The sequence below is a fragment of the Gopherus flavomarginatus genome, chromosome 7 (genome assembly GCF_025201925.1).
Source record: "Gopherus flavomarginatus isolate rGopFla2 chromosome 7, rGopFla2.mat.asm, whole genome shotgun sequence".
In the NCBI taxonomy this organism is placed as follows: Eukaryota; Metazoa; Chordata; order Testudines; family Testudinidae; genus Gopherus; species Gopherus flavomarginatus.
This window is the reverse complement of record NC_066623.1, coordinates 100,684,324-100,699,819: the sequence shown is the minus strand read 5'-3', so window position 1 is coordinate 100,699,819 and position 15,496 is coordinate 100,684,324. Positions and strand designations below refer to the sequence as shown.

The following is a 15,496-nucleotide window of genomic DNA, read 5'->3' as shown; positions in this document are numbered from 1 at the left end:
CAGCTATTTCCACAGCAAACTAACAGCAAACCAGCAAAATAAAAGACAAGGAGACAAAGCCACTCTCAAGGAAGCAGACAGGAAAAGAGCATGTCAGAGAGACAAGGCCAGTGAGGAACGTGTGGTCGCGGATAACATCATTCATTCCTCGGGAAGGCTTTTAGGCTTGACATTCACATCAGCAGAATTCACAGGTCCCAAGAGTCCCTGTTTTAGAGCTTAACAGTACTGCCAAAATCTACTTGGCATGAGTTACCTTCTCTCCAGCCCTCTGGTGGAAAGCTTGTACTAAAAAGGTTGCAAGTCTACTCAATAGCACTATAAGCTTGATGAAAGGTAGTTAGCACTCGCAGGTGAGTTATAATATTTCTGACCTGGTGCTGTGAATCAAACAGCAGGAAGAAAACCAATTTAACAACATGTTTGCTTCCATCACATTGCTCATAAAATATTGCCCACTTCAGTGAGTAAAACCATAGATAGAGAATGTAAAAATGTTTAGAGTCTCTCTCTCTTCTCCTCAAACTCCAACTAAAATAAAAATCTTTCTCTATCTGCCTGCCTGAGAAAAGTTTGCTGTCTCTACATCCCTAACAAATACTGGGACAGCACACGGGCTACAGAAAACCACTGACTATCCACTGAGATATAAGAAAGCTTATGAAGAAAAACTAACTTTCCTTTAGGAGGAGGAGAGCTTTCCCCCTTCCTTCAATAACAGACAAAGCAACTAAGGAAGGGCTAGATGCACTTGCCCAGAGACCTTTGAGTCGTAACTTAAGCTGCTAAAAGTTATGGCCTAGTACTCTATCAAAGAGACTTTTGTAATGGACATGAACCTTTTTCTTTGCACTGTGGTGGTTTTCAGGGCTTATCAATGGCTGGAAGGTGTGACAAAGTCAGTCCTGATACAGATATAAGAGTGGTTTGGGGGGTTTTTTAACTGGAAAAAAATCCTTTATTTTAGTCTTTGAAACACAACATTCGTCTTCATTAAGTCAAGCAGAATAGGTATGAACTGTTGCCTCTTCATTAGAGGAAATCAGAAATGGTAGTCACATCAGGCTTGCCATTGAGCTGCAGCATGCAGATCAGTGTAATCTCCTTGCTTCATCCTCAGATTTCAGCAGCATCAGGACATCCCCCTCACGGACAGGCCTCTTTACATTCTGGATGATGGATCTACTGGTGTCGTCCATGAATTCAACATGAACCTGGGTGCACTGGCCCTGTGAACCCAGCCAGCCCAGCACCTTGGTAACCTGGGCCAGTTTGAGGGGCTCTATGAGGCTCATATCCATGGCGGCTGCTCTGGTTGGTGGAAGGCAGATATATCAGCCCTAGAATGGTGAAGGCCCTGTGACCTATGAGTGGAAAAAAGGTTACCTCAGGATAATCAGACACCTGAGTCCAGTAAGGGCTGCCAGTGACCTTTCAAAACCTCTCTTTGGGTGAGAGAAAGGAGGGGAGAGCTATGAGAGAAGCTGCAGCAGAGGCACTGGCAGCAGGAAGGGAAAACTTGTCCTAGTGGAAGGCTCTCTCTCCTCCCTATAGGGAAAGAAAGTTAACAGCTGCTTGGGATAGGTCTGGTAACTAGGAGCCAGCGTAGTAAGGTAACGCCCTGAAGAGGAGGCAGGGGAAAGTATTTCTGTTTGCACTGTGAGTTGGGGTGGGGGGGTTGTTTTGCTTAAGATAACTCCTTGGTATAACCCTGTGGCCAATCATGTAAATAGGGGGAAATAAAGCCAGAGTGAGGGTGAAAAAAAACCTCCAGAATCGGACTGATTTATTCCACCACCCCCACTGCCCAAGGGAGAAATGCTGAGGCCACTAAGGTAAAGGTGGTGTCCTGCCACAAAAGACATAGTTAGATAAAGGAGACTGAGATCAGAGAATGGCCCCAAGCACAAATGCATATTCGATAACTATTAGTTTTAAAGAAAAGGGCCCTGAAGTAAAAACTCAAAGAAAAAGCAGCAATGAAAGTGACTAAGTTTTAATTAAACTTAATGTTTATTTTCTTCTTTAACAAACATTGACTGTTATTTTGAGAATATTATCAGTGATCATTTTCTACTCCGAATATGATCAAAACCTTGCCAGTGACTAGAACTGCCTGAATAGTTCAATGAGTTTTGCCTCTTTCTGTTAATATTTTTGGGAAGATCAGTTTTCTCAAAAGCATTCACCTTTCATAATTACTTGCCAAATACTTCCTGCAAATAATCTTGGTTTGTAGATTGTTCATGAGTAGTTCATTGTATTTAATATTCTAAATTCCAGTTGCCTTGGACAAACAGATCTCAAGGAAAGACTCAGTTATTTGACTGGAGTGCATTAACTGGTTCCAAGTGTGTACTTAACAGTGACTTTCCACAGACATTCTCTAATACTGACAGAGCTGTCTGTTTTGCTGAACACTCCTGCCAGTGAACACATTTGCTAAAATATTTGTGGAAAGTACACGTAACAGGAGCACAGGGCCGGCTCCAAGCCCTAGCAAGACAAGCACGTGCTTGGGGCGGCATGCCGCGGAGGGCGGCTCCAGTGAACCTCCCGCAGGCATCCCTGCGGAGGGTCAGCTGGTCCCACAGCTCCGGTGGAGCATCCGCAAGCACGCCTGCAGGAGGTCCACCGGAGCCGCGGGACCGGCAAGTGGCAGAGCGCCCCCCGCAGCGTGCCGCCATGCTTGGGGCGGCGAAATGGCTAGAGCCAGCCCTGCAGGAGCATAAATATAGATGGAGCAAATAGAGTGAATAATTCCAACTAATAGGACCAGAAAATGTTTAGCCTGTTCAAAAGAATGAGAGCACACTGGAAAGTCCAAGCATACAGCTTTTGGAATGACTCATTTGCCAGTTAGTACCATACCACTGTCCTGGCATATAAGGTCTTGCATTCACATCCCATTCTCATCCTTTCACTGCCTAGGCCAACAAGAGGCAGAGGAATCACAGCAGTAATGGTCTCAGCTTAAAGGGAGACAAAATGCTTCACAATGCCTTAGCAGTCTTTGCAAACTCACTAAATTGGACGAGAAGCAGTGCTCCAACAGGACTTGCTGGGTCCCACCTCTGGCTAAAAGATGTTAATACAGAATAAGCCCAATGCAGAGAGAGCAGAAACACCCTCCCCTATCATGGAGGGCTGCTGTTCTTTTTAGTCAAGAAGAAGTTACGTTGAACGGGAAAGGCTTTAAAAATGGAGCAAGGGAAGTTAGAGCTGCATGCAAACAATTGTGTTAAAGCTTCAGACAATGCTGGAAGGACCTCACCTCATGGGAAGAAGTCAGGCAACAATTGTGTGGGGTAAAGGAATGTATCCTCATAAAATAAGCAAAAAAATTAATTGGTTGACTGGTTTGAATATTTGAAGCACAACAATCAAAAACCAGCACACACTTGAATAATCATCCTTTTTGTCATAGATTCAAATCCCTCAACTCTCCTGTTTACTCTAGAGCTGTACAGTGGAAAGTCATTAGGAAGGCATCATGTCGACAGATAATTAGGATATTTGATAAATACCTCAGGTGCTTCATCATCCACAGGCATCACTGCGATGTTAAAGTTGAGTCCAGCCACTACTTGTCCCTGCTGGTCACTAACAGAAAACTCAAACTGTACAAACAGTGGGTCAGGACCACTCTCTCTCTCTGGAGGCATGTACGCCAGTTTTAAATGTGTTACAGCATGCTGTGGGGAACAGACATGACAGTATCATGTAGACCTCACAAGTTTAATTTCTTGAGTTATGGATGAAGAACATAATGCAAGATGTGGCACTGGTGAAAACCACTGCACCCTGACTCACTTGGCATATTCATCATAAATCAAGCTCTTACTGTAATCAAAATGAATGCAACCAAGCAGTTCTTCTGGCACGATCCTTTTGATGTACATATACAGCAGAGCATTTGCATGTTTTTAAAACATTATCAAGAAGGAAACCACTCAGGATCATTGGGACTTATTGCAGCCATGCTGGGCCAAACTGATCCTTGGTGCGACTCCATTGAAACAAGGGAATTTGACCCACTGCATGATCATAGAAACAATGAAAACCTCATAATCACAAAGGAGATTTAGGTGTCCAAATCCAACTGGAAAATCTTCCCCTAATGCCTACTTTAATCAAAAGATCCGATTCAGTAAAATGAGTGCCTTTAAAAAATATTATACACTTACCACCTGGAGTGAATTTACCCCAGTATTTCTGAGTACACTGCATATATTATGGTTTAAGTAAATACCACCAAGCTGCAAAATTTTGTTTAGAAGCACCCAGTGCACCATTCATAGCAGGTGAAATCCAGCCCTCTGAAGTTGGACAATATCATGATTAGTCACCGTTTAAATCCCACTCAAAACAGCACCACAATTTCTAGTAATTAAAATATTCCAGTTGTTTACCTGAGTGAAAGATGTCAGCATAGAAATAGCAGGATCTTTTTTATAGCTTTCCATGCTGTCTATGAAAATTAGCTTCACCACATATAAATTCTGTAAGAGGGGGAAAATGTTAGATCTTTTCTTAATTGGCTTATAAAGTCTAATTTAGCCCAACAGTTTCATACATACCCAGGAGAAGAAGGAGAGAAACATGATTTAGTAACCATGTACATAAGCTGATTCTCTGGGGACTTGGTGTCTGTAAAGTGGAGGTGATTCTTTGTGACGTGTGCTATCTCAGTTTCTTTGACAACAAGTTGTCTGGTAGTCCCAGGAACTTCCTCTGGCAACTGGTCTTTCACCAGCATAACATGAATCATTACAGTCTATAAAAGAATTGAAAAATTTGGGGACGTAGACCATGAAATCTGATCAGCAGCAGCTAGAGAATTCTGCTCTGCTGCTAACAATAAAACATGTTTGGAAATGAAAAATACAATTTTCCATTTATCTTGTGCTTTCCAATACCTTGATATTTCTATTCATTTATTTTATTTGTGCAATCCTTCCAAAGGAAACATGGGAGGGAACTAATAGCTAAATCTTTAATTGTGCTCCTGATCTTTTTAATTCTGGTGCAAATCAGGAGTAACTCCATTGATTTCACTGCAGTAAAACTAATTTTCCACAAGTATGAGATGAGAATCAGGCTCATGAAGTATAACGTTAGCTTTTAGCAAGACATTTGTTACAAAAGTCCCATCATCCACACAGTTCCTTGCTATGCAGTATTATATCTTCTGGGCTTCCCCACAACCACCACAGCATGTTAGACCATTGTCAAAAAGCTAGCCATACTCACTTAAGTATCTGAAAGGTTAGGAGGTTCCTGTCAGATAAAATGAAATCAAACAAGTCTTGAAAAATCTCTCCTCCAAGATGGTGATAGTAAATGAGGCCATGGAAGACATCCCATTGCAAGAAGGTTGACACAGGAATACCTTGAAAATACAACAGATACAGCCCAAATAGTTTTCAGAAAACAATCCTTGGCTTTTCTCCCCTTCCATTAACTGGTAGTCCCATCCCACCACAGTAGTATCCTAGAGTGTGGGGCATATACCTAGTACGTTTTATATAGCTGTTCGTTATCCTTAAAAAAGCTACCTATCTCAAAAAGTTACTAGCTATTCAATTGTTGAGTAATACGAAATTGACTGTTTCTTTCAGAGACCATCAGTATTCTACTGATCCACCTGGAAAGTGTGTCTTGATAATCTCTCCAGCACTGGGTGGCTTGGTTATCTTGCGGATAATATAATCATCACTTGGGTCAAAATCAGACAACATCAACATGTGCTTTTCTATGAGGACTGTCTCCCCTTCTGCCAGCTGAAAGACAATGTTGCTCATCAGGAATGGTGCACTGTCATCTTTAGGGAGGATGTTAATCTGAAACTTGTGCCTTCCATCAAAGATTCTGAAGATTGCATAGTCCTTGGTTGCATCACTATCATCATGCTGAAAACCAACAACTCCATCTTTGAGATCTTTAACTGTGAATTTGAAGCCTTTGCCTCCTTTTATATAAATACAGGATGAGAGTTACCATGTGCTGCTTCTATCAACATAAATCACCAACAAAGTTTTCACATCTGCGCAGCCATGACACAAAGCTTCTACTCCACTATGTAGGGGCTTGATCCAAAGCCTCTTGCAGCCAACAAGACCCTTTCCATTCCCTTCAATAGGTTTTAGACTAGACCCAAAGTAGTAAAATGATAATGTTTTCCAGAGATACACTGTACTGTAATAATACCTACTGACTTTGACAGTTTGGAAGCCATGAAGATCTGCACACTGCAAATGGACAAGACAGCATGCATCTAGGAATCACTCAAACTCAAAGAACTGTTGTTTTTTTAAACAGCATTAATAGCTCCTCAAATATTTTAAAACAGGTTCACGATTATTAAACAGGCCTTTATTAGAGCAAAAAGATACTTCAACTATTACTGGACAAATCTATTTGCTTATCTGAAGTTTCCCAAAAATGAAGCATTAAAACTATAATAGTGTCCCTCCTCCCCCTGCCACACACACAGAACACTAACAAAATAAATGCTTTGAAGTCACTATGAACAATAATCTCCCAGGAATTATTTTCCCTTATCCTCTTTTTCCTCCTGAACCCCTATGAAATGCTGCCTAATCTGGTTTGGTCATCCATCTATTTTATATTTTAAACTCCTAGAACTGGGGGAGGATCTTGGATCAGACTAAGGGCCCTTCAGAACAACTGGAAACCTAGCAGATCCAACCCACGTAGAGGGGAATCTTTAGGCAGAATACAACCACTGCAGCAGCTCCTACACCGCCTCCCCTCCTAGCTTCCATTGCAAAGGGTATTTCAGAGAGAAAGGGCATATGGCTGAGTATTCTTATTCCCCAGAAATTTGCAGCTGCTGAAACAGCCACCTGGAGTCTGTGGGAAACAGTGTAATAAAAAGCAGCCTGAAAAGTACTGAGGTAACACTCAAGAAGTAAAAAGTTGGCAATACTAATATCACAACAACAGAAGCAGAATAAAGGAAGGGGTATGTGTTCAGAGTAGCTCTGGTTGAAAATTTTCAAACAAAACAACAGTGTTAAGCAAGCCAGAGAGACTGCAGTGCATCATGGGAAATGTAATATGGCTCAGATAGAAACCGAGATTAACATCAATAAGGAACTGAATGTTTCATTTTGGGTCAACAAGCAGAAATGTAATATTTTGATTTGTGAATGTTAAAACATTATGTTTCAATGGGAAGTTTCATTCTGAACCATAATTTTTCAAAACTTTTCATTGCACAATTTTTTTTAATATATTGATTTTTTTTTTATCTAATTGAAGATGAACACAAGGGATGAAATATCAGAATTTCCCATGGGACAAAAATTCCATGTTTCAATCAGCTCTACTCAAGAGACATTTGTGCCTAGAAATGCACTACGGGCATGTGTTTGAAAAGGTTCTATGAATTTAACGATGGATGTTTGGAAGCACGTAACTGAAGCTTCAGGAGAGGCTGCATATGCATTGCTAACATCAGTTCTTCACAGTGAGATTATTGCGGAACCCGTGTTACAAAGTTTTCAGTTTTGGGATTCTAATTCACTTTCTCAAATTTCAGGGATGTTCAGATCAGTAGTTCCAATTCAGGTGCATCTCTAAAATGAGGCCGGGTTTAAGAGTTTCAGAGAGCTGGAGGGATAGGTGAATCAAATAGTAATCACAAATCTTACAGGTTCTTACAGTTTCAGGGAACTTTAGCTATTTTATCCAGAACATCTGAAAAAGAAACAAAATATGAAACGTGGCCCAAGGAATCGGTTGGGGTATAGGAGGGTTGGTATTTTGTTCTGGGAAGCTCACTGGGAAAAGTGAAGTTAAGCAACCTGTTCAAAATTGAATAATCAATTCATCAAGACAGTTCACAAGCCTTCATGCCCATCTGTGATACAGTGTACATCGAACTGTGATCCATCCATGCTGTGGTTCTTCCACCACCACCAGCTGAACAGCATCAAGTTAATCATTGTCCACAATCTGAAAGGTACCCTAGGTAACTGGATGTGACTGAACTTCCAATAAGTCAAGCCCTATAATGTACACATGTAAGCATAACAGTTTAAGGATCGATCATAAGGATTTGGAAGACTGTTCTTCAAATATTATTCAGTAGGTGGTACAGCAAAATTACTGGGGGCTAAATCCTCCCTCTTGGACTCAGCTTAAACAGCTGGGCTTGGTGAAGGGAGATTTTATGGGCTTGTAAAGAGAGGAAAGAGTCATTTCCCCAAGCTGCTGTGCAGATCTGCTGAGGCTGCAGTAATCACCTTGTGCCTCATACCCAGAGTGAACAGATGGTGGGTCTACTTCCCAAACACCCCACTGCACAAGGACACAGAAGGAACCTTTTCAGAGTCAGAATCTGCAGTGTGCAGGGGGTGAAAAACCCCCTGCATAAGCTCCCATTCTATCCAATCTGTCTGCTGCACATCAGAATTGCACACAATTTGCTGCATTTAAAGTCCTCCCTGGCACAGAAGGAGAGGGTAAGATTTGCCCTTAGGAACAGGAACTCCATTTCAGAAGAAACACAGTCAGCTCAAACCTTTGCTCAGTCAAACCAAACTTGCAGAATTTGCACTTTTCAACACATCTCTCAAATTTGTGTTCTCAAATCCTGAATTTCCTTATCCTGCCCAGGACGGGATGGAAAAATCAGATAACAGTGCTGGAAAGACTGTTTTAAAAGTGTTCTCAATAAGAAATAAAGGAAAGTACTGAAAACTTTGCAAGAAAGTCTGTCCTCATGAGATTTCCAGCTTACGTTTAATAAAGCATATTTTATATCATGCCTTAACTGTGTCAACATTAATGTATCTGTATTGTACCTTTGGCATCTTCTTTAGGCTGAACAGCTTTTGCTAAGAGGAGATCTTTTATTAATATACATGTTTCTGTTGGAAACTTTGTACGTTCACAGTTCACTAGAACTGTGTTAATTACCAGGTTAAAAAAAGATTGCAACATTTAATTGTACTAAAACAGGCACGCTGAGTGATTACATAGTCCAGAAGATTGTCAGATATTAGTGATCCGTTGTACTGCAGCCTGGAGCCTTACAATTCTGTTTGGCCTGGCGGAAAATTGCTTGTCTGCGGGATGAAATCCACTAAGTAGCAGAGATCCTGTTTTAAAAAAAAAAAAAAAAAAAAAAAAGCTTCCTTCTTGCCAGACGTGAAATTTCAAGGCTCCAGTACTGTAGGTGACTGTAAGGGTATATTATTAGAACCGGTAACTTTAATTATAGAAAGTCAACTTCACAGAGTATGTGTATCGCAAGTGCAAACTGGAATGAGGCACATTTGTGTTCAGTAAATTCCAGCACCATCTCCTTTTACTTGAAACGTGCTTATCTTAACCATAGAATCTTTTGGTTTTTGTCCATCTGGAGTTTGAAGATTTGGCTATATCTAATAAGAAAAAACAAACGAACAGCAAAACCAAACCAAATTCTCCTCTTGCTTACAATGGTGTAACTCTACCAGTGGGATTACTCTGGATTTACACTAACGTAAGAGAAAGGATTCTGGATGCTTGTTTTTCTAGCACCTGCCAGATATGTACAAGAAAATAAAATGAAATAAAACGTAACAAAAAACTTAACTGTCTTAAACAGATGGAAAAAATGAGGAGGCCCAATTTAAAAACAGAAGGGGAGAGGGAAGGTAATTACAGAGCTAAGAGTAGTTATTCTGTAGACCCACTGAGGAATCTACAGGACCTTAGTGCTAGTCTCAACACCAGAGATGCATCTGTAGCACAGATTGTTTACACTACACACCAAAGCATTGTGAATTCATACATTTAAACAACCTTGGATAAAATTCCTCTTACTCATGTTCCATGCAACCCTAGGAGCACTTCTGATTGGAAAATGGACCATGATAGGAGAACTGCTCATGAAGGCACTATCAATTGCTTGAAACTCAACATAGCAAAACAAACACTCCATGAAAGTTTAATGCAACATTTGGCAACTGGCAAGCTTGCTGTGGATGCACGTACAGTAATCCTGACTAAGAGCACTCCAGGTCCATGCCTCACCTCATAGTTCTGTCTCTCAGAATGAGTGATGTTGGGCAACTGACAGGCAATCTTCATGCCAAGTGAAAGATGTAATGGCCTTGGTGTGGTCCTCCCAATGGGTAATATACAGGACTGGCGCTAGGGTTTCTCGTGCCGTAGGCGCACGGCCATTTCGCCGCCCCCTGCGCTGATCCCGCGGCTCTGGTGGAGCTGCCGCAGGCATGCCTGCGGAAGGTCCACCGCAGCCACGCGAGCAGCCGACCGCCCGCAGGCATGACTGCGGCAGCTCCACCGGAGCCATGGAGCAATGGACCCTCCGCAGGCATGCCTGCGGCAGGTCAACCGGAGCCACCTGTCGCCCCCGGCAAAATGCCGCCCCCCGAATAATCCTGGTGCCCTAGGCGAGTGCCTAGGCTGCCTAAATAGTAGCGCCGGCCCTGGTAATATACTCTTCTAGTGGGCATTTGGTAATGCTGAACACTAATCTGTCTTTTGGGGTTTCTCCAGCTTCAGCATCTAGAACTGTTGTTGTAAGTGGGGTGAGAATAAATTGATCAATCTCCAAGATGAACATGGATATAAATGCAGCTTGGGCCTGTGTATTTGGGATGGCTCCCTTTATCCCCATAGGAATCCAAACATTTTTTGTCTACAAACAAGAACTCAGCTAATCCCTTTGCAAACACTTCTTCAAGAGGAAATATATGTATATCCAGAAATGTATATATTGCAAGTAATTTTTGGGGACCCATCACCAGATTTAAAACAAACAAAAGGAAGTACTTCTTCACAAAATGCACGATCAACCTCTGGAACTCATTGCCAAGGGATACTGTGAAAGCCAAAACTATAACTGGGTTCACAAAAGAATTGATAAGTTAATGGAGTCCATCAATGGCTATTAGCCAAGATGGTCAAGGACAACTCCGGGCTGTAGGAGTCCCTAAACCTCCAATTGCCAGAAGCTGGATGACAGGGGATGGATCACTCAATAAATTGCCCTGTTCTATTAATTCCCTCTGCCCCAGCTACTGTTGGAAGAGAGGACAGTGGGCTAGATGGACCATTGGTCTGATCCAGTATGGCCATTCTTATGTTCTTACCATAGTACCTGGCCTCTATTAAACAAAACGAAACAACTAATATACAATTGACCAGAAAATCCCTTTCAAACTTTGTCCCAAACTTTTCACACCTCCAACTAACAATACTCAATAACGGAAAAGCCTGAAAAGTAAGAAAAAGAAACCAGAAATGCAGAATGCAACAATAATAAATTGGCACAAGTTCTCAAGAATTGTCAGCAAGAGCAGGTTCTAGAGCAAAGGACCTTCAAAAAGAACAAACAGCCACTCACCCTGGCCATGCCTCATAAAGGAGTCAACTTTATCTCCTTATCACATAGATTAAAGGCTGCTGGAAGATCTAAAAGCAGCAAGGCAGTAGTCCACTGGGATAGGGCATTCAGCTGGGAGTCTGGAAGCTTGGGTTGTATTCCTAGTTCTGTCACAGACCTGTTGTGTGATCTTAGGCAAGTCATCTCCCCTTTCTTTGCTTCTGTTTCCTCTCCTACATTTTGTCGGTCTGGGCCATTTATTCCATAAGCAGTTTGGGAACAGTCTCTTACTATGTGTTTGTATCATGTCTAGCAGAATGGGACCCAGATCTCAGCTGGAGCCTAGAGTGCTGCCGTAATACTGCTAATGATAAATAATAATAATGGACACCTGATCTCTTCCCATGGTCATCAAATAAGTAAGTGCAGACTTATGTCATACCTAGGTCTAAAGCAAGACCAATACGATTCAAAGAAACTAGAGAAATCAACGTATATCTTCAGTTAGGTCAACTTCCACCTTCTCAATTTACTTCTTCAAAAGGGGAAATCTCTAGTCAGGGTGGACATGGCAAGATTGTTAATCTCAGAAGAGTGGGTGAAATCCTGGCCCTGTTGAAAACAGTGAAATTTTTGCCACTGAATTCAATGGGGCATGGATTTCACTCATAGTCATTGACGCAACTATTGTTTGCCTTAGGGTGGTAGGCAATTTGACATGAAGAAGGAAGGCAGGCCTATCAATAACAGGCCAAGCACTCTCCATTTGCCTTTTTTTTAGCCATGCAAGAGTCAAACAAGAGGAGATATGTTTTTACTGCCCAGTCCTATTAATGCTTCATACTTCCAGCCAGTGCTCACTCCTCCAGATAACTTGGCTTTTGGATGGGTGATACTTCCTCCTCTCCTTCCATCGCTTGGCTCCAGCAGCTTTTTCAAAATTTGCAAATGCGAATACGTGAGCAAAAGTGGCTTTTTCTCTTTTTGCAAATATTTGATTAGCAAAATAGTTCATTTAAAACAATTATTAAAATTGCTCCAGTTTCATATGAGTTTTGTAAACTTGAAGCAGGCAATGTCAGAAATTGTGTGTGTGATGAAATCACTAATATGTCTCTACATTGCACAGTCTCATTAAGACACTTCAAAATGTGAGTCATACCAGGGTAATGCCACTCCCATGGAGGATGAAGCCTGTTACTTTCTACTCATTCCCAAGGGTGCACCCAAGTTAAGACCAATAATTCAATACGGCACAGACATCCAGCTTGCAATGTTTTATTGTTTTTCCAAGTGTTTGTCAAAATCGGTTATCTGCTCTCACCTGTAATGGACATTGGCTGTTTTTATCTCTGATCTCCACTTGGATGAGGATGTAATCTTTGTCAGGCGATAGGGGGCTGAGGTGTTGATATCAGAGTTGCATCTCCAGGAAATCTTCACAGTTGGTCTTTAGAATATGCACTTCCTTTGATCCTGGATGGCAGGCATTAAACCATACATTTAAGTCAAACAAATCTTCTGACAATTATTGCATCACAATCTTTTGATTGGCCATTGATTTGTTTGAATTTGTAATTTAGACGTTAATCTCTTTGGAATAACTGTAGGTACTCTATATACAAATGCCCAGATCTTGTACAGATTTAGGCATGTAAATAACTTTACCATCTAAGTAGTCCTGTAGACTTCAATGGGATTACTCACGTATAATAAATTAAGCACATCCATAGGTTTTTTCAAGATTAGCACCTATGTTTGTACAGTACACAATACAATGGAATCCAGAACCTAACAAGGTCATCCACGTGCTGCTGTAACTTAGTTATTAAAGATTATTGAAATATGGAGAGATTCCCCCTATACAACATTCCAATTTTTTGGTAGAAAATAGAAAATTGAAATATTTCAGTTTGGAAATATCTCTTGCAGAGCCTATGGAAATTGTTGTTTGGGTGCCTCTTGATCACATGCTTCTGTCTTCCACTTCTCATGATGAACCACTGTGTCCCCTGTTGGAAAGGAGAAGTACTCCATCATGGGAATCACTGGTCAAGAGTTTTGACAGAAAATTTTCCACAAGCCCTAATCTTTAAATAATAATCCAAACCAGATAACCAAATACTGAATCCTACAGTATTTCAAAATGAGAAGATTTGATCTGGGTCCTTCTGATCCTGTTATTTCTATCCTTTAGTTCTATTGTTATGCATTTTTGTAGAAAGAGTTAACCATTTACCAGCTTAAAAACACAAGCAAATAAAATGTGTGTTACTCTTATTTATTTTCTGTCACTTTTCTACAAGAAGGGGAACACAGTTTGCTTTCAACTTTCTTCTATGTTCAGGACTGAATGATTCCTCAAACAACATTTTGTTTTTAAACAATTCTTACATCAATAAAACTACTTGGGATGCTGGCAAGATTCCCTCGTCTCTGGAGAATTCAGCACTTGTTTTATGGCCCACAGCCCCATTCACATAAACCCTGCTCTACAGATTTACTATTTTTGCATGAGGAAATTTGGAAGATGCAGAGCAAAGTTGGAAAAGCTCCCACAGTACAACTTTATCTCCTTGTCAAGAATAATACAACACATACATTTTTAACAAGATTTTAAATAAAAAGAATCTCTCTCTGCCCCACTAAAAAAGTACTGTAGATGTATTGAATGTTTTAAAATTCATCACTTGTCCAAGCTCTAGTGTTTTTCAGAAGCTTGGGTACATTTCCACTCCTATAGGATGCTCTGCTACAATCTGGCCAAAAGCAGGAAGTGAGGTCTCTGAAGACATGATCCTAATGGGTGCAGACCGTACACCTAGCCCATCAGCATTGTACTTGAAAGTTAAGACACTTCTGTCCACTTGCTAAGATATGCCAAGAAACTCAGGAATGTCTAGAGAGCTTTTTCCAAACTGAGTAATATTTGATGTTGGATTCCTGATCTCTACATGAAGAACATAAGTCTCTACAATGGTCTCCAGTTCAGTAAACCAGATGTGAGAGATTTAATATTGTATTACATCCTATATAAAGAAATGCAATTTGTTTTAGCCATTTATGTAGCGACCTATGAATGCATTTATTGTACAATTTTACTTTCAGCAAAATCTATATTGTAAATAGACAGTCAATAGGAAGTGAGGGTGCTCAATGCCTCACAAAATCAAATTCTTAAAAATAATACTTTGGACTTGCATTATGGGCCAAATCCTCAGCTGTCACAAATCAATAAGTCAATTTACAGCAGCTGAAGATATGACTCCATATATTTTTGGTTCCCTGTGATCGTCTCAGTAAATACTAATGAAGGTTCAGAATACCTCCCAGAAACAGATAATGTATCTGTTTTATAGTTGGGAGAAGTAAATCACACAATGGCTAAGAGACCTGCATAACCTCACAAAGGCAATCAGTGGTATTGTTGAGGATAGAACCCAAGATTCCTGACTCTCATATCCTGACTCTAGCCCCTAATGACTATCATTGCTGTACTCGGCAATATCCTATCAATACTTTCAATGATGCTTCCCAGCATGCTGTTCATTGTCTTAGCATTTTCCTAAGATCTATGCAAACATCTCCATCTATGCAAATCATTTATAAGACAAGACAAGATCCTGTTTCTATCTTCAATGCACAAGCATTTTAAAATAAAAATGTGTATCAAAGAAATGTTCAAATACTCTGACATTGTGCGTGGTCTTTGAGAAAGACTTGTACGTCAGAAAAACTTAGGTACATTGCACCAAAGTAAACCCTTGGGAGATCACTGTGAATTTGAATTTCTGCTTTGCTGTTAAAACAAGAAGTAATTTAAAGACAAGAAAATCATTGCCTGTTTCCTGGGGGAGATGTGTCTTTGAGGATACTAGCTTATGCCTATGGTTTCACTAACATGATCTTTGCTTCCTATCAGAATTCTACATGGCAAAATTCACCCTTGTGCAGAAGCCTGGCAATGCATCACTTAAGTTCTACTTAAGACCTCAAATAGAGCTTAAGTGGTGCATGGGCCTTGTACTTGCTTTTTCCACGGGAGTGAATTTCACTCTGTGGTACTATACTTGTCCCCTTCCCAACTTATATTAAACTGATAGGTTACCTTTGAATTCATATTTAAGA

General features: G+C 40.7%; 1 protein-coding gene and 1 pseudogene across 1 annotated transcript; both read right to left on the bottom strand.

The window, feature by feature from the left end:
• The window catches only part of LOC127056021 (FRAS1-related extracellular matrix protein 1-like), a 100,795-nt pseudogene extending 85,877 nt beyond the window's left edge, over nt 1–14,918 (bottom strand).
• LOC127055202 (40S ribosomal protein S28-like) lies at nt 1,092–1,301 on the bottom strand. Its single transcript, XM_050961915.1, has one exon. The coding sequence runs from the start codon at nt 1,299–1,301 to the stop codon at nt 1,092–1,094; it is 210 nt and encodes a 69-aa protein (XP_050817872.1).
• Nucleotides 14,919–15,496: the final 578 nt, after the last annotated feature.